General features: G+C 36.6%; 1 protein-coding gene across 1 annotated transcript; it reads left to right on the forward strand.

Moving 5' to 3' along the window:
- The first annotated feature begins 1,451 nt into the window (after window positions 1-1,451).
- Window positions 1,452-18,971, forward strand: LOC145790308 (uncharacterized). The gene is made up of 6 exons (XM_082868060.1): window positions 1,452-1,695; window positions 2,779-2,905; window positions 14,812-15,000; window positions 15,875-16,107; window positions 17,527-17,631; window positions 18,783-18,971. The coding sequence occupies exons 3-5, from the start codon at window positions 14,885-14,887 to the stop codon at window positions 17,535-17,537; spliced, it is 360 nt and encodes a 119-aa protein (XP_082724186.1). The 5' UTR covers window positions 1,452-1,695; window positions 2,779-2,905; window positions 14,812-14,884; the 3' UTR covers window positions 17,538-17,631; window positions 18,783-18,971.
- Window positions 18,972-22,370: the final 3,399 nt, after the last annotated feature.

The following is a 22,370-nucleotide window of genomic DNA, read 5'->3' on the forward strand; positions in this document are numbered from 1 at the left end:
TCTCTCACTCATCTATCTCTTCTCTCATCTCTTTTATCTCTCTGTCTCTTTCGTTCATCTCTCTTCTTGCCCATCTCTCTTCTCTCGCTCTCTCGTCTCTCTTCTCTCTCTGTCTCTCTCGCTTATCTTTCTTCTCTCTATCTCTCTCGTTCATTTCTCTTCTATCTATGTCTCTCTCGCTCATTTCTCTTCTCTCTATCTCTCTCTGTCTCTCTCGTTTATCTCTCTTCTTTCTCTGTCTCTTTTTTTATCTCTCACTCTCTCTCTCTTCTTTTTCTCTCTCTCACTCATCACTCTTCTCTGTCTGTCTGTCTTTGTCTTTGTCTCTGTCTCTGTCTATTTTTCTCTCGCTCATCTCTCTTCTCTCTATCTCTCTCATCTTTTTTCATTCTCTATCTCTCTCACTCATCTCTCTTCTCTCTATCTCTCTCGCTCATCTTTCTTCTCTCTCTATCTCTCTCTTTTTCTATGTCTTTCTCTCGATCATATCTTTTCACTCTCTTTCTCTCTCTCTTTATCTATCTCTTACTCATCTCTTGTTTCTCTCTGTCTCTATCTCTGTCTCTATCTCTATCTCTTTCTCTCTCTCTCTCTCTTTCTCTATCTCTTTCTCTCTCTCTCTCTATCTCTCTCTCTCTCTCTCTCTCTCTCTCTTTCTCTCTCTATGTCTGTCTGTCTGTCTCTCACTCTTCTCTATCTCTTCTCTCTGTCTTTCTCTCTGTGTGTCTGTCTGTCTCTCTCCTCTATTGTGTTCACCTTGCTCACTCTCTCCCTCCCCTCTTCTCTATTTACCGAGCTCTTCACTACAAGAAAATACACTTTTAGCGACTACTTTGTCTCTCTCTCGCTCATCACTCTGTCTCTGTCTCTGTCTTTGTCTCTGTCACTCTCTCTTTCTCTCTCTATCTCTCTTCTCTATCTGTCTCTCACTTATCTCTCTCTCACCACTCATCTCCTCTACCACATTCACTACTATTGCAAATGTCATTCCACTACCAGCATTATTACTGTTGTTGCCACTCCACCTCTACGACTAACATTACTACCACCATCGTTACCATTCCACTACCACTACCACCACTGCTACTACTATTACCTCTCATCTACCACCGCCACTCCATCTCCTCTACCACTACCACAACTTCATCACTAATCTCGTTCACCATCACTACCACCACCACCATCACCTCTTATCCACCACCTTCACTACTACTGTCGCTCTCTCTCCTCTATCACAAAAAATTAGTTCTTGATTTTTAGTAACAAAAAAAAATGGGCCACAAAATAATATTTTTCATTGACCATAAAAAATTAATTTTATTTTAACGAAAAATATTTTTCATTAAAATATTACCCCTACTTCTACCAAATAAAAAAATTATTAAAATAAAAATGAAACAAATTTTCTCCTCTTTTTTCCCTCTGTCTTTCCCCCCCCCCATTTTTTCATTTCCTTCCAGGTTTGCAAAGCCCTAAGTTTTGAAACATCACTGTCTCTCTCTCTCTCACTCTCTCTCTCTCTCACGGAGGCGAGCGACGAGCGGCGAATTTTGGTTTGGACGAGCGACCAGCAGAACCATGATTCTCGACAAGGGTCAACTTCTCAAGACCGAGCAAATCTTTCGCAACGTCGGTGAGCAGTGGCCTGTTATTATCCCCAAGGAGAAGATCCGCCAAGCAGCCCCTGGTACTAAGGTAACAGTTTCTAATCAAATCTCGGCATTTTTTTATTCATACATTTGATCGAACAGTTGGTGGGTCTTGATTATTCTTTCTTCATTGTTGTTATGGGTTTGATTTTCTGTTACATGAATTTGATGGGTTTTTTGTTTTATTCAAATTTTCTTTTCTATATATATATATATATATATATATTATGAGCAATTGGTGGATTCTTCAATCATGCGTGTGTCAATAGACTCAATATTATATTTTTTGTTTTGTCCAAACTCGGCAACAGATCCAGAGTGACTATCCATGTGCCTGTTATATTTTTGATTGGTTTCGGTTGTTAGACTTGCTTTATGGATTTACTGCTGAAGTTTGCCAAGGCTGGTGGCCAAATCTTTTAGGTGTGCATGAAAATTGTTTAGTTGTCGATTGATATTTATCAAAAACATCTTTTAGGTGATTGATATTTATGGTGATGGATAAAAAATTAGCAAAGAGAGAAAGAGATTTAACTAGGCCCAGTAATTACTGTCTCATAGGCCCAGTAATGAATACCATGTTCCATTATATGGTACCTGTATTGTAGTTAACAAAGAGAGCAAGAGATTTAACTATCCCCTATTTTTGGAGATCAGTTTCCAAAAGAATTAAAGCTTTAATAGAAAGTTCTTTTTTATCAGGGACAAGCCCTCCTTTTGCTTTTGTTTATTAGAGAAGGTGTTATCAGAAGGAACTTGTTAAAGTATTTGATTCAATGTGTTGGGGCTCTTATCAGAGTTATGAATGTAATTGAAAGGGACGTGTTGCCAATTTTTCTGCTTTTTAATTTTGACCTTCATTATTCTCAATATAATTAAATATTATTATAGAAAGGATGGGGTAATCAAATACTTTAACATGTAATGCAGTTTAAGAATGATTTATTTTTATTTTTTAAGAAAAAAGTTGAAGTTATGTAAGAAAACAAGTTTTTTTGGAATTACATAGTTAAAAAATGTTGTTTGGGGATTGAGCAGGCCCTTGGGTGTTATACTTTTTTTTTTTTTTTCTCATTGTTTATGAGGTTTGAAAGAATTTGGAATCTGACAATTAAAAGTTTTATTGCAGCTTATGTGCTTGGCTGATTTGGAGTTTGATTACATTAACCCATATGACTCTGCATCTCAGATAAATAAGATGATAATGCCAGAGTTTATCACTCAAGGAGATCCGCCAAGCAGCCCCTGGTACTAAGGTAACAGTTTCTGATCAAATCTCGGCATTTTTTTATTCATACATTTGATCAAACAGTTGGTGGGTCTTGATTATTCTTTCTTCATTATTGTTGTGGGTTTGATTTTCTGTTACATGAATTTGATGGGTTTTTTGTTTTATTCAAATTTTCTTTTCTATATTGTTAGGTCCCTGTGTTGTCAAATCCGGAGACAAAATCTTGTGTTGATTCAAAACTATGTTTTTCTGTTTTTGTACTGTCCGCTCGAGCGGAGAATCTTGAGCTCGAGCGTAGATTAGCAGGTCACAGTAGTTTGACAGGGCAAGCACAGATACTGGAAGGTGTAATTTGACGCTCGAGCGGAAACTCCTACGCTCGAGCGCATCTCTGTTTCTTCGTATGCAGTTTTTGTTCAGTCTGCTCGAGCGGGCTATGGTGAGCTCGAGCGGAGATCGCGATTCAGATTCCTATTTAAAGCTGCTAACGTTGTTTTGTTTGGGACGTTTTTTCTAGATCTGAGAAAAACAAACTAGGGTTGTGTTTAAAGTCTTCTTGGGAGATTTTTGAGAGTTCTTCTTGATGTCTTGAGAAGAGTTCTTCACTCAGGATCAAAAAAATACATACATCAAGGAGTTGGTTTCTTTAAATTCAAGAGAGAGTTCTCTTCGGTGGATTCCGAAGATTCAAGCATATAGTTTCGAAAGGTGTTTGATTCTATATGTGAGTGAGGTTGTGGAATCAACTTCAAGATTGATCAGTTCCGAGATGAAGTCGTAAAAAAGAGTTACAGAAGATTCGAAGACAGATTGACTAAGTTGGGTAATTTGTAAGATATCTTTGTAATCTTTTTACTTCAGTAGTGGATTGATTTATGGCGTTTCGCCCGTGGTTTTTTAATCACAGTTGGAGGTGTCCAATTGTGGTTTTTTCCACGTAAAAATCTTTTGTGTCGATTTATTATTTAATCTGTCAAAAACAAACAATCTAAATCACTTTCGTAAGTGCTTGTTGATTTAGATTGTGTGTTTTGGTTCTTTTTGGGATTTGGAATATTTTAATCTTGATCTAATCACGAATCACTTAGATTTTCAATTGGTATCAGAGCGGGTCACTCTTTGTTTTTTCAAAACTATAGGAGTGTGATTTTGTGTGATTAGTATCATGGATTCTATTCGTGAAGGTAACTCCACTCATAGACCCCCTTTACTTGACGGTACAAACTATTCTTATTGGAAAGCTCGTATGAGAGCATTTTTAAAATCCATCGATGAGAAAGTTTGGCACTCCGTAATCTTTGGGTGGAGTGAACCTACAATCACCATTGATGGGAGTGATATTCCTAAACCCCTGGATAAATGGGACACAATCGATTACCAGAATTCGAGTTGGAACAGCAAAGCTCTCAACTCCCTCTTCTGCTCTGTCACACCTGAAGAATTCCGTCGAATTTGCACGTGTGAAATAGCAAAAGAGGCGTGGGATATTCTTGAAACAATTCACGAAGGTACCACCTCTGTTAAAAGGGCAAAACTTCAACGTCTCACGTCCGCCTTTGAAACCCTTTTTATGCGCGACGATGAGACGTTCGATGAATTTTATGCAAAACTCAGTGATATCGTGAATTCCTGTTTCACTCTCGGTGAGAAAATCCCGGAAGCAAAAGTTGTTGGAAAAATTTTGAGGTCCCTTCCCGAGAGGTTCCAACCAAAGGTGACAGCCATTGAGGAGGCTCAGAATGTTGATACCCTCAAGCTCGATCAATTGGTTGGAAATTTGCAGACTTATGAAGCCCACCAAATTTCTAAGAAAAAGCAAAAAGAAAATATGGCTTTCACGAGTGCCCATGAGACTGCAAAACCTCCGGAGACTGAATTTGATTTAGAGTCTGAGATGACGGCTATGCTTACAAAACAGTTTAAAAAATTTTTAAAAAAGAAGCCGAATTTCAGAGCCCCTATTTCAAAAGATAAGAGTAATGACAAACCCAAAAATGTTCCACCAAAATTTGCTCAAACTACTGAAAAAAAGATTGTTAGGGGACCAGGGGTCAAGTGTTATGAGTGTCAAGGCTTTGGTCACATTGCCCTTGAATGCCCTTCGAAAAAGAATCGAAAGAAAGTCTACACTGTAACTTGGGATGATGAAAGCGGGTCGGAGCAAGAACCCGAAGAACCTGAATCTGGAGAAGACGGGGATAGTGCTTTTATGGCTTTTTGGTCCACTTTCACTCAAACTCTTCCAAAGCCAGCGGAGTTAGCTCGTGGTCAGAACTTGCATCATGCTCCTACTTTTGATGGGAGTAACTACCTGTTTTGGAAAATCAGAATGAGGGCTTTTCTGAGAGCCTTTGATCCAGAAGGCTGGCAGGCCATTGAAGAAGATACAGAAAGTGTTGACAGTCCGAGCAATCTGAGAGTCCTTAGCACTATTCGTAGAGCAATTTCTGCTGAAGAACAACAACGGGTTGTTCGTTGCACAAAGGCTAAAGAGGCATGGGAAATTTTGAGCCAATTCCATGAAAGAGGAAACTCACATTCACCACCATCCAGCGACTTTTCAGTCTTAGTTGCAAGATTGGAGGAGGCAAAGGAGAATGAAGAACAAAAAGAGGATGATGAGACATCTGAGGATAATGAGGAGATCAATGGCGATGAACTACAACAAGCCTACGAAAAGCTGTACGAGGAGTCTTTGAATTTGTCCAAACTCAACGACAGACTCTCTCTCAAGCTCAAGACATGTGAGGGTGAGAATGTCAGGCTGAAAGAAGAACTTGTAGCAGCAAAGCAGAATATTGTCAAGATCTCGAGTGACAGGCAAGACTTATGTGGAAAATTACTATCCTCTGAAACTGAAAGGAATGAACTTCTGAAGGTGTATTCCACATATGAAGAAAAGCTTGAAAGTCTTGAGCTGTCACAAGCCAGATTGGAAGAGATAATCTGTCAAAAGGATGAAGAGCTTCGGGTTGCTAGAACCACTATTGCCATGTGGAACAAAGGTTCAAAATCCTTAGAAGACATCCTCGGGTCTCAACAAATGGGTTGCGACAAAAGCGGGTTAGGCTATGATGCAACAGCACACAAGGGACAGGCCTCTACTTCACATGACAAGAAGACTCAAGCAAAGGGAAAATTGAAGGTAGACCAGGCTGATCTCTCTCTCCGTCTACCGAAAGCTGGTAAAATCAACAAAAAGGAGGTAAAACCAGTTTTTATTTGTCATCACTGTGGTAGGTATGGCCACATTCGTCCTTACTGTTTTGAACTCTTTGGTAAGGTGTCTCAAAAAGGTAGAAATTCTAATACTTTTTGGGTTAGGAGACAACCTTACATGTCTAGGCTGAACACCAAGACTAAAAAGATTTGGATTAGAAAAGAGGATTTGACTTGTTTTGTTGCTCACACTGCTCTAAAAGCACGTGATTCACACATGTGGTATCTTGATAGTGGGTGTTCTCGTCATATGTCCGGTAACAAATCCTACTTCACCTCCCTTGAAAAATATGAAGGAGGAATTGTTACCTTTGGAGACGGTGGCACTTCGAGAGTCATTGGTAAGGGCTCTATTAGTGTTGCTGGTCTTCCCAAGCTAGATAATGTTTTACTAGTTGATGGTCTTAAAGCAAATCTTTTAAGCATTAGTCAAATGTGTGATTCCCATCATGAAGTATTGTTTTCTAAAAATAAATGTGAAATTTTGGATAAAAAAGGAAATACTGTCTTACATGGGGTTCGCACATCTGATAACTGCTATGGGATTGTTACAACTAATGATCTCACTTGTCACTCTGCCATCATTAGTAACATTGATTTGTGGCATCAAAGATTAGGTCACATGAATTTCAATGACCTAACTAAGATTGCCAACAAAGAGCTTGTGAGGGGAATACCTAAACTAGGTAAGAATTTGAGCCATGTGTGTGGACCATGTCAGCTTGGAAAGCAAACCCGTGCTCCTCATAAAAAAGTGAACAGCTTTACAACCAAACGTCCTCTTGAATTAGTTCACATGGATTTAATGGGTCCTACTCGCACTGAAAGCATCGGAGGTAAAAGATACATTTTTTTAACTGTTGATGATTTTACTCGATTTTCGTGGGTAAATTTTTTAAGGGAAAAATCTGATACGTTTGATGCTTTCCAGGCCTTAGTCCCTAAAATCCAAAATGAACAGGGTGTTTCCATTGGGCGTATCATAAGAATCCGAACTGATCATGGTCGTGAATTTGAAAATAGTTCGTTTTCGGATTTTTGTGATATGCATGGAATCAAGCATGAATTTTCTGCTCCTATTACTCCACAACAAAATGGAGTTGTTGAGAGGAAGAACAGGGTTGTTCAAGAAATGGCTAGGGTCATGCTCCTTAGTAAGAAACTTCCTCCTAAGTTTTGGGCTGAAGCCTTAAATACTGCTGTTTATGTCATAAATCGCGTGTATTTAAGGCCCGGCACTTTACAAACTCCATATGAATTGTGGAAGGGGTTGAAACCTAATGTAAAATACTTCAAAACTTTTGGGAGTAAGTGTTACATCTTCAAAGATAGAGAGCCTTTGGGCAAATTTGACTCCCGAAGTGATGAAGGTATTTTTCTAGGGTATTCAACCACTAGTAGGGCCTTTAGAGTCTATAACCTGCGAACTTCATCTTTAATGGAATCTATCAATGTGGTTATAGATGACACAGGTGCACCTACTCCAGCAACAAATGAGGATGATAATGATGAGTCTCCAATCTTGGACACGGAATCACAAAATCAAGAAGAAGGTGTGGACCCATCACAAGAAATGGTTACAGAACCATCTTCACAGGTAAGGTCAAGTCCAAAGAGTGCTCCAAGGGACATAACTCCTGTTGCCCCTGTCACTGCGAGTCCTGAGCTTAAACCATCAGCTAGGGTGAAACTAAATCATCCAGCTCAACAGGTGATTGGAAGTGTCTCGGATCGAATGAAAACCCGAAGACAGATTCGGGATGAGGTATCACATATGTGTTATGTTTCTTTAATTGAACCTAAAAATTTTAAAGAGGCCTTGCTAGATGATAGTTGGGTCAATGCTATGCATGAAGAATTAGGTCAATTTGAACGTAACAAGGTTTGGACTCTAGTTCCCAGACCTAGAGACATGAATGTGATAGGTACCAAGTGGATCTTTAAAAATAAATCTGATGAGAATGGTACAGTTGTTAGGAACAAAGCTAGGTTGGTTGCTCAAGGCTACACACAAGTAGAGGGTGTTGACTATGACGAGACGTTTGCCCCAGTTGCACGTCTCGAATCTATTCGTATTTTGCTTGGTGTTGCATGTTTTCTTGGCTTTAAATTGTTTCAAATGGATATGAAAAGTGCCTTTTTGAATGGGTACTTGAGAGAAGAGGCATATGTTGAGCAACCAAAAGGGTTTGAGGACCCTAAATGTCCTAATCATGTCTACAAGTTAGACAAGGCTTTGTATGGGTTGAAACAAGCCCCTCGAGCTTGGTATGATAGACTTACTACATTTCTTCTTGACAATGATTTTCAAAGGGGTAGTGTGGATAAGACCTTGTTTGTGAAACATACTAAGTCTCATATACTTGTTGCTCAGATTTATGTTGATGATATTGTGTTTGGATCCACTGCTGAACATCTTGTGAAATATTTTTCGGATTGTATGACACATGAGTTTGAGATGAGCATGATGGGAGAGTTGTCTTATTTTTTGGGTCTTCAGATTAAACAGTCTCCTTCAGGTATATTTGTGTCTCAGTCTAAGTATGCGAAAAATCTTGTGTCTAAGTTTGGTCTTGAGTCTTCCAAGCATGCACGCACTCCCATGAGCACCAGTCTTCACCTCTCCAAAGATTCCTCTGGTATTGATGTTGATCCTACCCTTTATAGGAGTATGATAGGGAGTCTTTTGTATCTTACAGCCAGTCGTCCTGATATTTCTTTCAGTGTCGGTGTCTGTGCTCGTTACCAAGCCAGTCCTAAAGAGTCTCACCTTCTTGCGGTAAAACGCATCATCAAGTATGTTAATGGGACTTTGGGGTATGGGGTTTGGTTTTCCACTGACACTACAGCCGATATTACTGGTTTTTCTGATGCCGACTGGGCAGGATGTGCTGATGATAGGAAAAGTACATCCGGGGGGTGTTTTTACCTTGGGAACAATCTGGTTTCTTGGCATAGTAAAAAGCAGAATGCCATCTCTCTTTCCACTGCTGAGGCTGAGTACATTGCTGCAGGGAGTTGTTGTGCTCAAATGTTGTGGATGAAGCAAATGCTTCATGATTATGGGATAGAACAGAACACTCTTACTCTTTTCTGTGATAACACAAGTGCCATAAACATTTCAAAAAATCCTGTCCAACACTCTCGCACCAAACACATTGACATTCGTCATCATTTTATTCGAGAGTTAGTGGAAGAGGGCCTTGTTGTTATTGAGCATATTCCCACTGAGCATCAAAAAGCTGATATTTTTACAAAACCCCTTGATCTTCTTCGGTTTGAGTTCCTTAGAAAGACCTTGGGTGTCATGCTCGATCACTAGAGTGTTACCTGTTTCTTGAGTAGGTGTAAATGTTTGTGCCTTATGAATGCTTGGATGTGATAATCTCATTATCATTGATTTCTGTTTACTTGCATCCAATTTTTATACACTACTCATGCTGCTTACAAGATCTCATTGTTCATTGGTCATAGCTCATTTTGAATGCCCATGCTCATTAACCTCATGATCTCATTCTGTACACATCCTTGAGATTAATTGTTGCAGGGGTTTCCGCACATGTGATCAAAGTTCTCTATGGACCACTAACAGTGTTTCTTGTACTTTTACTGTGGAATTGACCGATACTAGCATATCATGGGTGATGTTGAGTCTCTTAACCATCCACCATCTGTTTTCACTTCCACGGTTTCTCCCTCAGTTCCTTGAAGTCCGGACATTAGGAAAAGGCTACCTCAGAGGCACCAACCAGGCCATCCTTTATGATTTCATTCTTCTCTGGTTTGGTTTCCATACTCTTGAGAGTGAAAGCCACCAGTGAGTGCCCACAAGAAAAAAAAAAAAAAAAAAAGGACTCTTTGACTGAGGGGGAGCCTCCGCATTTACTCAACAAATACCCCGTGATTCCTAGTGGTTTGACTTTTCACTGTATTGTTGAGTTACTCTTGATGGAGGTCCAGCCATCCGATCACTACTAGGATTAACTCTAGCTCAGTGACCTCTCATGGATTGCACACACACACTTTTTTATGTGAGCTCTCATATTGGATTTTGAGTTGTACATTCTCATGTAGCTTATGATCATGGATGATATTTTTTTTGCTATGCTCATGATTTCCAGTGTCGTTTTTTTTTTAAAAAATAAAAAGGTGCAAGTTCACACGATTCATGAATTGTGGATTATTTCATCTTAGTTTCATTTGGCTCAGTCTGATCATCTATTTTTGTTTCAGGTCTCACCTCGTGATTTTGCATAATGGATTGTTTTTTTAAAAAAAAAAAAAAAAAAAAAAAAAAAAAAAAAAAAAAATTGTTTTGTTTTGTTCCGCTCGAGCGGCATGTTTTACGCTCGAGCGTGTTTTTCACTCTTGCAGCAGTTTGTTCGTGTTTTGTCAGTTCTGAGAGATGGTTTTTTGAGCTCGAGCGGCCCTTGACACGCTCGAGCGGGAGTCTGCTTGCAATTTTGTACGCTCGAGCGGTACTCAGTACGCTCGAGCGGACCTGTTTCATACTTAACTCCCTCTCTTGACTCTTCGAGGTATTTTTTCTCTTCCTGTTTCATTCTCTCGATCTAGGGTTGGTCGTGTGGCTGCATTGTGGTCGATTCTCCTCCCATTCATCATCCTTCTCCCTGATTTGCTCTTTGGTAAGTTTTATCCTCTCCTTTTTTCCCGTTTTCTTGTTCTATTTTGGTTCGATTGGTTGTTGGGTTTGTAGCTTTGTGGGGTGTTGTGTGTCGTGTCTGTGGTTCTCTCTCTCCCATTTTTTTTCTTTGTCTGATTGTTTTTTTGTATTTTTCTGTGTTGTGTCTGTGGTATTTGACGTTATCTGTGTTCCTACTGTCATGGACTGTTGAGGTCTCCTTGCGTGGGTATCAATTTGGGCTTAGATACATTGCTGTGATTTACTCATGATTCATACTTATTCTGTGCAATTTCTCTCACATTTTGTGTATTCATTATGAGTTCTTCAATACCATGCTTTCATGCCCTGTTTTTTTGTTCTGCTCTATTTTTGATTTGATTCTTGCACTAATGTTTTGTTTTGGTTTGTTTTGGTTTGGGCTTGGGTTTTGGGTTTGCTGTTTTGTTGGGTGTCTTAGTGTCTTCTTCGGTATGTCTGCTCCTGCCCCAAAACGCCGAAAGGCCACCGTTTCTCGCCCTACCTATAATCCTGACAGGTTTCAGTCAGCCTCTCAATCCAAGTCATTCCATAAATCGTTTGTGGCTCGAACCGTTCATTTAGAACGTAATGTTCAACCCGATACTTTTGAGTCCATCAAAATTCGTCCATTGTTCGACCCTCTCGGTGGTGACCGTGTTTTATTATTCTCGGGGCGTCAGAATCTCAATTGGGTTCGAGAATTCTACTGTAATATGGAGGGTATTCGGGATTATGAGCCATCTTTCACCACTTGGGTTAGGTCCAAATCCATTTCTGTCACCCCTGCTTTAATTCGCCAACTTCTACAGATTGAGCAAGGTTTTCCTCAATACTATCCGTTTCCTGTACCTGATCGTCCTACTTGTGACTTTGATGAGGTGTCTTTGGAACTTTGTAGTGTTGCCCGTCATTGGCCTAAAGGCGGTTTGATTAAACAGTTTGAACTTCTTCCGGAGTTCAGACTGCTTAATTTGATTGTCTGCGCCAACATCATTGTCACCACACATTCTTCCGAGGTCAAACAAGACCAAGGATTCATTTTGTCTTGTATTGCCAATCACCGCTCTATTGATCTTGCCTCTCTTATTGTCACCAAGATGATCTGTGCTCATGGCCATTCCAAGCTTGGCCTTCCTTACGGTTGCTTGATCAACCGCCTTTTGTCTGACCTTGGGGCTCCTACCCTCGATGATGATGAGTTTGCCTCTCCCTCTCGCCCTTTCACTAAGAAAACTGTCTCACAGAGTCGGGCTCATGTTAAGGGGGAATCCTCTCGGGCTGGTCCTTCTACAGGTACCACTGCTGGTCTTGCTGAGGAGGCTGAATATGATGCTGCTGCCGCCGGGGGTGAGGAGGATCCTACTCCACCTGTTCCACCTAGCTCGTTTCCTGATCAGTTTCGGCATTTTGAGGAGGCTATGACTCGGAGGTTAGACTTTCTTGATGCTCGCTTTGACGCTTTTGATGGTCGTCTTGGTCAGCTGGAGCAGACTGCTGTGCACAATACTTCGCAGCTGGATCACATCATTTCCTTACTGACGCTTCAGCCGCCCCCTCCTCCGTCTGGTGCTTGATTTGTAGCTTTCTTCATTCCCGGTCAAAAAGGGGGAGAGTTTGGTTCATGCTGGATTGGACATGGGTCATGGGTATATTTTGTTGATGGTACATGGATATTGTTGGTATATTTTGTTTTGTATGGATATTTTGATATTGTGTTTCGTTGGTTCTATTGAATGGATACATTTTGCTATATTCTTATACAGTTCCACAAGTTTTGGTTTTTCTGGTATGTTGCTCGTTTTTTTTACAGGTGAATGGTGGATGATGAATTGGATTGATGGCTTGATATATGGCAAGATTGGAAAGCTTGTTTATTCATAGAGTTGTTTTGAGTTGTTTTGATTCATAGAGTTGTTTTGAGTTGTTTTGAGTGTTTTAGTATTGGTTTTTGTATTTTGTCTAGTGCTTGTGTTTAAGGACTTTTGTTTAGAAAAGTTTTGTCCGGGAATTGACAAAGGGGGAGATTGTTAGGTCCCTGTGTTGTCAAATCCGGAGACAAAATCTTGTGTTGATTCAAAACTATGTTTTTCTGTTTTTGTACTGTCCGCTCGAGCGGAGAATCTTGAGCTCGAGCGTAGATTAGCAGGTCACAGTAGTTTGACAGGGCAAGCACAGATACTGGAAGGTGTAATTTGACGCTCGAGCGGAAACTCCTACGCTCGAGCGCATCTCTGTTTCTTCGTATGCAGTTTTTGTTCAGTCCGCTCGAGCGGGCTATGGGGAGCTCGAGCAGAGATCGCGATTCAGATTCCTATTTAAAGCTGCTAACGTTGTTTTGTTTGGGACGTTTTTTCTAGATCTGAGAAAAACAAACTAGGGTTGTGTTTAAAGTCTTCTTGGGAGATTTTTGAGAGTTCTTCTTGATGTCTTGAGAAGAGTTCTTCACTCAGGATCAAAAAAATACATACATCAAGGAGTTGGTTTCTTTAAATTCAAGAGAGAGTTCTCTTCGGTGGATTCCGAAGATTCAAGCATATAGTTTCGAAAGGTGTTTGATTCTATATGTGAGTGAGGTTGTGGAATCAACTTCAAGATTGATCAGTTCCGAGATGAAGTCGTAAAAAAGAGTTACAGAAGATTCGAAGACAGATTGACTAAGTTGGGTAATTTGTAAGATATCTTTGTAATCTTTTTACTTCAGTAGTGGATTGATTTATGGCGTTTCGCCCGTGGTTTTTTAATCACAGTTGGAGGTGTCCAATTGTGGTTTTTTCCACGTAAAAATCTTTTGTGTCGATTTATTATTTAATCTGTCAAAAACAAACAATCTAAATCACTTTCGTAAGTGCTTGTTGATTTAGATTGTGTGTTTTGGTTCTTTTTGGGATTTGGAATATTTTAATCTTGATCTAATCACGAATCACTTAGATTTTCATATATATATATATATATATATATATATATATATATATATATATATATATATATATTATGAGCAATTTGTGGATTCTTCAATCATCCGTCTTTATGAAACTTGTGAGAGATTTTTGGTTCAAAGTTAGAAAAATTTTCAGATCAGATTTTATGGGTCGAATTGCTTGACATTGGTAGGTATACCCATAAAAAGTGGTGAATATTTCAAAAAAGATATGCCAAACAGTCAACTTGAAATTGTTTGACCCTCTGTCTTTCCCCCCTACCCCTTTTTTCTTCAAATTATTTTCCAAAAACATTTATCTTCTTTATATGCTCAAAATACAGTCAACTTGTTCTTCTTCTTTTACACTTTTCATTGTTTAGTAGTAAGAATCCTATAATGGTTTCGACGAACAGTGAGGAGATTGTTCTATCCGTATGATGATATAAGAAGTATGATCAACATTATTCTTTTCGATTAAAGGGGAAAAAATGAATATCTTCGTTTATTGTTTGTATTGGGCAAACATTTTCCTTTGCCTTGTATTTTATTGTTTCATCAGTAATCATCTACGTATATGTCATATCCTTTATGTTCCCTATATGTCAAACCTACCATGCTAAATGACCGCGGGATTTTTTCTGTATCATTTCCGAGAAATAGTGCGATGACTGATTGAATCGTTCTAAGGTTTCTACACTATACAATATTTGACTGTTTTTTTGTTAAACATAATTTTGCAAGAGGGTAAAAATGTGATTCCACTTGTTCTGTTAACGTCATTAGGCCAACATTTTTGACAAGGCGTGCTAGTGTTATTTTAGAAACCTGAAGGGTGTCCTTGTCAAAAACTTCAAGGGTGTTAGTGTAATTTACCCAGAAAATTTTTTTAGAAAAAAGACCTCAAGGGTAAGAAATACTGCTTTGAAGTTATAATTAATTGTAAAAAAATAAATAAAATTCAGTTTATTATTTATGTTTTGTTGTAATAGTTCATAAATACTCTGCAAGGGGATTAGTCAATGTTAAAAATACTCACTCAAAGTTGAGCTTTACTCATTTCCTCACATGCAGAATTTTTTTCTTCAAGCTATGTCTCATAGCTGTTTTCTCATTTTTTTGTTTGCCCCAGGTATGCATTAGATGATGTTGGTTCTGGATCTCATGTGCATCTCAGTTTGTGGGACAATGGGAAAAATGTATTTATGGCATCTGGTGGACACTCTAAGCATGGAATGTCCAGGGTTGGAGAAGAGTTCATGGCAGGGGTTTTAAATCATCTTCCTTCAATTCTGGCCTTTACGACACCACTTCCAAACAGGTTTTTAATTTTTTTCGTATAATTTTGATGATTCTTGTGCAAAACATGTGTCAGAGTTGAACCCATATGAATAGGTAGTTAGGTACTAACAGAGAAGTATGCATTTTTGCCAGTTCTGTTAAAATATCTTGTCTACATAAAATTATTTTTTAAGCATGCAGTTATATTTGGAAATTTGATGGGTGTACTATTGATCTTGAAGAAAACCTTTCAAGGTGATGTTTCCATCGCTTTCAGTCCTGCATGAAGAAAGCAGATATCTCACAATAATTTCTGGAGCCACTATTCTGCAAAGACTTTTTCCTAGTTAATCATTTGAATTGAAACAAACAGATCCTTGCATTTCTACTTCTCCCTGCAGACTCGAATTTATTAATTTTTATGCACGGACCTTTTTCTAAACTGGAAGTTTTTATGCAGAACTCGTTGGCCTAGAAACATGAAAGGACAGATAACATGTTTCAAATTTTGAATGAAATTCAATTTTTGATGAATTGAAGGATTTCAATTTTCAGCAGAATATGTAACTTATGTTTTTAAAAATACATGTATTCTTTTCCTATTCTTATCATAAGTTGTCTATGTGATATGATCTTGTGTAAAACTCAACCCCAATAGCTAGCTTGTAAAGTGAGGGTGCACTTTTGACACTTATTCTAATTGTCGATGCTCCCTTTTTGCTAAATTTAAATAATGCCTTTCTGTGCAAATTCTTTTTGCCCATTTCTTCACTTCCAAATTTATGCAGTTTGAAGGATCAAAATTTTAGTACGTGGTTGGGCTTTTGAACTTCAAATAGATGTGTATTAAATTAACAAAAAATAATATAGTTTGTTTTCTCTAATTTCCTTGTTCAACTGCTATTGGAATGTAGTTATGATCGCATAGTGCCCAATATGTGGAGTGGAGCATACCAGTGCTGGGGAAAAGAGAACAGAGAAGCACCCCTGAGAACCGCATGCCCACCTGGGGTTCCAAATGGTGTTGTGAGCAACTTTGAGATTAAAGCATTTGATGGGTGTGCAAATCCACACTTGGGGCTGGCTGCTATAATTGCTGCTGGGATTGATGGCCTTCATAGACATCTGAGTTTGCCCGAACCCATTGGTAAGTAGGATTATATGATTGTACTATACCCAATGTGTAACATCAATTATTTGTTAGTGTTTTTTCTGTGCGTTATTTCTGAATATTTTTTTAGACATACCATCCATAAGTCCCCCATGTTTCATGTCCTTACGGCCCTGGCACTTAATCAAAAAAAATAAATCCTTTATGAATTATGTAAAAGAGTTCAGATTCAACTGTATCATTCCTCTGGCAGTGTTCATGCCAAATATTCATACTTGGTTCGATATGCATTAGTTCATGGTATGTGTCATGGTGTTTTGAAAAATATAAGAAGTGCTTTCCTCAGTAATCTTTATGTGGAATCTTCCAAGGGTCCAAGCCCATCTAGGCCCTTTGATTCCAAATTTTTAATTGTATCTCAGGTGCATTGCTACAATTTGGAGTCTAATATGAGTTCTATTCTCATTCCTCTCAATCTAGGTACTTTTTATTGTTAAATTGTTGGACTCATTTTTTAGACATATCACTAGTGTGCATATTTTATAATGGAACTGTATCTGTATTGGTCATAACACTTCTTAGAACTCCCACATGTACGACATATCACTAGGTTTTGAGAGTTCAAATTTGTTCAAAACGCCCCTTGTCTTTATAGCCCATTTAGTGGTCTGAAGTTCCCAGATGTCCATTGAGGTTACATGCATAATGTACATAGAATCTCTGTTAAAATTGAAAAGATGATCACGCTTGTTTAAATCCAGAAGTTTTGTAGTAAGAATCTTACAACAAATTATAATCTTGTAGTGAGACTATTATAACAAATCCAGACGTTGCCAGATGTCCACTAGTTTTCAATGAAGGTCCGTGAATATTAGAATCTTATAATAAATTATGCATTTTTTATGGCATTCTATATAGTGAATTCTATAATTTATTGATCTACAATTTATTATAAGTATTTTCTGGCTGCACTTTATTAAGCTAGTACACAAAGAATTTGGCAAAAAAATACTTCATATTTTCTAGAATTATTTAGGTTATGTTTGGATTGTGAATTTGGATAGGAATTTGAAAGGGAAAGGGAAAGGTGAGGGAAATAGAGAAAAATGTGGGTGGTTCTTTAGGACTTGAAAATTGTAGAGTTGGTGGGACTCTGGTTCTTTAGGACTTGAAAATATAAATTAATATATTTTAGTAGATGTGTGCACTCAAGTTAATTATTAGCTGTCACTGCATTAATCCGTAATCCTGTAAGAATAAGGCATCCTTGACTCTTGAAAACTTGGTAATCATTTTCACATTATGATTTTGTATATATAAATGTTTTGTCATTTTTTTTTTTTTTTTTGAAATTTTTTCGTAACATGGAAATGTTATTTTTTTTTGTTTTAGTTTTGGTGCAAGGAAATTGATTAGATTTATCTCACATTCGTCTTCATTTCATGTTAACATTAGGAATGGTGTGAAAAACAAATGGAATTCTCTCTACTGTTTGGCAAACCGGAAAAGACTAAAGCAATGAAAGCTGGTATTGCTCGCCATGCAGTACTTGAGGAAGAGGTATGCTTATGAACTCTAAAGTAGATATCATTTAAATTATTTGATATTCTTAACTTATCCCGAAAATTATAGAATTCTTTCATGAGAGCATACTCTTTGTTGACTGTGACTATCAAAATTCTTATCTATGCTAGTAAAATAGTTCTTTTTTGAGATCATTCTATCATCTTCTTGACGAATTTATTTTAACTATGACTGTTAGTTTAGTTGTTTGCTATCATTGAAATCTTGCTAGAAAATTCTTGCAACAAAAGTAACTTTTCAAGATGGAAAATACTTTTTACGAACAGAATGGTACCAAGATCTAGAGTCTGTGTGAGGTTACACCTTTTTTTTGTTTTTGAAAAGTTTTGATAGAATTTAGCTTTTATATCTTTTTCCTTGCATAATAAATATGGTCATGGAGCTGCTCGAGATTTTCTATAGATGGTATTTGGATTGAGTAGTTTTGATTTGAACTTGGAAATCAAGTCTGATGCTGGAATTATTGAGGATATGGATCTTGGTGAAACCATTGTTGGATTTTATGACCGAAGTACATGGACTTGAAATAACAGGTGAGTGACCTAGTCCTAGATCATAACGGTCACCTAGGCCTAGATTAAACAAACTTGTGAGAGCAAGCAGCGCATCAATAGGATATACAGTTAGAGATATAGACAAAAAAATGTGAGAGAAAACGGCAAAAACGAGCCATATAGGGGCGAAAATTGAAAATAGCACCCAAACAGCCCCGAGATCATCACAGTCACATCGGCCTAGATTAAACACACTTGTGAGAGCAACAAAACATCACTTTTTCCACAATTCCTGAAATAGTAACAAAAACTAACATTTTTATAAAGAACAATAAAAAAAAGCCTTATTTGAGTAAAGACCACAAATGAAAAAGTCTAGGGATATGATTGGTATTAAAACTAGACGACAAACATTGGAAATGATGATATTGATAGAATTGTAATGTTGATTGGATATATACATATGAATGTTGTTTTATTTATAAAATGGTATTAATAGTCATTTAATTTGTTCATATTACCTTTACTTTCCTTAGACATTTTTCATTTTTTGTCCAATTTTATAATCATTTGATGTGCAAATATTTTAATAAAAAAAGTACCTGACAATATTTTTGCTTTTCTTTGGTACAGATGGATGAACTCATGCATGAAGCTGAATTGTACAGAATTAGTTGGCATTTGTTACATTTTTTGAAGGATTCTATATTTTTTGATAGATATGTATAGAAAATATTTGGATAGACTAGTAGTTATATTTTTAGATAGATGAGCATGGATTAAAATTTAAAATATAATAACAAGTACTTGTTATGTTTTAAATTTATTATGCTAGATGGATGTGAATTGAATGATTATATAGATTACATGACTTTTAATTGAATGGTTATGTAGTTTGGAATTACTTGTGGATGAAAACTTATAATAATTGACGACTTTAATTAAACAGATTAAGGATTTGATGATTTATGTATTTTGTTGGCTATTCATGATTCAGTTGATTTTGTTGGTTTAAATGATTCTTGCCAAGTACAGGTTATATTGAATGGATTTGATGGATTATTATATTTTGATAAACAAAAAGAATTGAACTGCCGACTAAAAATTGGTTTTGTTTTCCCTCTTTTGGCGACCAAGTAATTAGTCGGGAAAGATGAGTAATATTTTTGCTGACTAAAGTTGTTAGTCGGTGTATGACCACTCACATTTGGCGACCAAAATGTTGGTCGGCAAAAGGGTGTATTTGGCAACTAAATAATTAGTCGGTAAAATTATTAATTTTAGCAACCAAAGAGTTTGGTCGTGAATAGGTCTATTGTCGACTAAAGTTTTAGTCGTGCAAACATTACTTTTGGCAACTAACCGATTTGGTTGGGAAATGTTACTTTTGGCGACTAACCGATTTGGTCGGGAAATGTTACTTTTGGCAACTAACATGTTTAGTCGAAGAATGGTATAATTAGCGACTAACATATTTAGTCGGAAAAATATCACTTTTGGCGACTAAAGTGTTTTAGCTACAAAATAGATTAGTCGCGGTAATTATATATTTAGCGACCAAAAATTTAATCGGCAAATAGAACTTTTTCCCAACTAAAAAATTTTTTAGTCGCTAATTACTTTCCGCGACCCTCAATTGGCGACCAAAGTGGCGATCAAAAAAATTAGTCGAGGATAACTTTTGTCGACAAAAATTGAACTTTTGCCGACTAAATTTTTAGTCAGCAAAAGTGTAAATTCTTGTAGTGATAGTCAGATGGTACGTTAAGCAGGTTGTGATTGGTAGGGGGTTTGGACGGAAGAGCAACATTGATAATTGAATGATAGAAGGAAATATATCTGGAGTACTTTATAATTTAAAAAAAAAAAAAAGGAAAGAAAGCAGCTTAAAAAAGCAGCTTTTTGAAAGAATTATTGGGATGGCTTATCTTTGAATCGTCATCATCTTTATCCCTCTGAAAATCATTTTCGGAGTGGGCTCCTCTTAGATTGGGTTGATGGGCTTGTTTTCAAGATCTTGAACCAATTATTCTTTCTTTCATGCACAATTATTCAACATTGATAAAGCAATCAAACTCAAGTGTGCGCGTGCTTGGCCTTGAAAAACAATTGCCAGGATATATGTGTTATGGCTCTTTTTGTACATTTCAATGAAGGAGGTTGGTGGGGGAGGGAGTGAAAGAATATCCAAAAAGCCAGAAAACATTTTCTAGGCTTCTGGTCCTTTTGAGGACTGTTATAAAAGAATCAATATTTCACAAAAAAATTGTATAAAATATAATGTTGACATCACTGCAGTCATCAAAACGAATGCATTTTATACATTTTTTTCGTAAACTTTTTGTGTCCTTGGTATATTTACCCTTATTGAGTTACTTAACCAAGCTTGTCAAACCACTGAATTAGGGTTGCAACTCTGGTGAAGTCGGTTGGTTTGAGAATATTTAAGTTCAATCTGAAATATAGAAAGATATATTAAAACCTAGGCCTAATCAACTTTTCTTCCAACTTCTTGCCCAATTCCCGTTTTGGATTCAGATCCTCTTCATTACACAATTGTAATGGAGGATCTCAAATCAAGCTTATCAAACCTTTGAACACACTTGCATGGTTAATGAGCTATTAAATTTTGGACAAATTATATTAATGATCTCTATAGTATGGAACTTGTGTCATTTTGGTCCTTGACTTTTCAATTGTGTCACATTTGACTCTGAATTTTAAATCTTATTCCAAATAAGAACAATTGAAGATATCATTACTCAATTTCAATAGCAAAATTGTCAATTTGATAAAATATAAACTAATTTGAAAAAAAAATATATATCATAAAAATATATTTGAATTTTTAAAAATTATTTCTGCCCACCAAAGATAAAATTATATAACATTTATTTTTTTTACCAAATTAATTTTTATTATATGTTTGGAAGATGATCATGTAATGAATTATTATTTTTATTTTAATTAAATTAGTTTTTATTTTTTCAAAATTCAAATATGGCGACAACTTTGATATTATTATTAAATCAATCCATTACATCAAAAAATCCCAAATTAAAAACATTTCATATATTAAATATATTGATTACACATTAAAAGCCTAACAACTACATATTATATGATCATCATCCAAACACATAATAATAATTAATTTGGTAAAATAAATAAATAAATAAACGCGTAAAAGATTTATCAATTTTATATAATTTTATCTTAGATGAGTAGAAATAATTTTTTAAAATTCAAAATATTTTTATCAAATTAGTTTATGTTTTATCAAATTGACGACTTTACCCTTGAAATTGAGCATGGTATCTTCAATTGTCCTTATTTAGAATAAGATTCAAAATTTAAGGTTAAATGTGTCATAATTAAAAAATTAGAGATCAAAGTGATACGTCCTAAACTAGAAAGACTGTTAGTGTAATTCGCCCTAAAATTTATTCAAGTCGTTTTTGGATGTTTTCCTTGCTTTATATTCCATTTCCCTTTCATGCTAATATTTATATAATATTTCGGATTGAGGGTAGGGACCAAAATCAAGCATATGCATACCAAGGTGAAAATAAGTTCCTTGTTGATTATCTACTTTTATTCAATATCATAAATCATTACGTTCTCACCATTCTCAGTTTTGTTGGTCGTGCTCGTTCTTCTCTCTGTATCCTTCTATTCAGCCTCCGTAAATTGACTTTCCAAACCAATTGTTGAAAGTTGAGTCCATATAGTTAAATATAGGAGATAATCATTTACCCAATAAAGATAAAAATGAAAATCATAAAGTTGAATCCATATAGTTAAATGTAATTTGCTTTTTCCCAACGTGTCTCACATACCCTTGAAAAGGGATTTTATTTATTTATTTATTTTGTAGTGTCAAGTTTTGGATAACCATCTCAAGCTCCATGGTAAGAGGAAGCTTCTACATCCTAAAATACAATACAATACAATACATCAACATTTTAAATTTTCTTATTATGTTCAAATAATTGAATTAGGTTCCCGATGCTCCAAGGTGTACTTGGAATTCACATAAAATTGCAAAAAATCAAATTTGGAATCTACTTCAATATGCAATGGAAATTACTTTGTGGAGACTATAAGCAACAACTAATACTGACCATATATTTTCAAACAAAAGGAATTGTATTGTAGCTCCACTCCATATAGTATCAGCCACTACAACAAAATTATTGTATTTCACTAAAAAGTGCTTTT

The sequence above is a fragment of the Camellia sinensis genome, chromosome 5, assembly GCF_055761805.1.
Source record: "Camellia sinensis isolate YWXY chromosome 5, ASM5576180v1, whole genome shotgun sequence".
Lineage (NCBI taxonomy): Eukaryota > Viridiplantae > Streptophyta > Magnoliopsida > Ericales > Theaceae > Camellia > Camellia sinensis.

Bases quoted from the DNA above. Each gene is read 5' to 3' on its own strand.
- LOC145790308 (XM_082868060.1), top strand. From the start codon at position 14,885: ATGGCATCTGGTGGACACTCTAAGCATGGAATGTCCAGGGTTGGAGAA. The intron at 15,001-15,874 runs GTTTTTAATTTT...ATTGGAATGTAG, and splicing joins ACGACACCACTTCCAAACAG to TTATGATCGCATAGTGCCCA.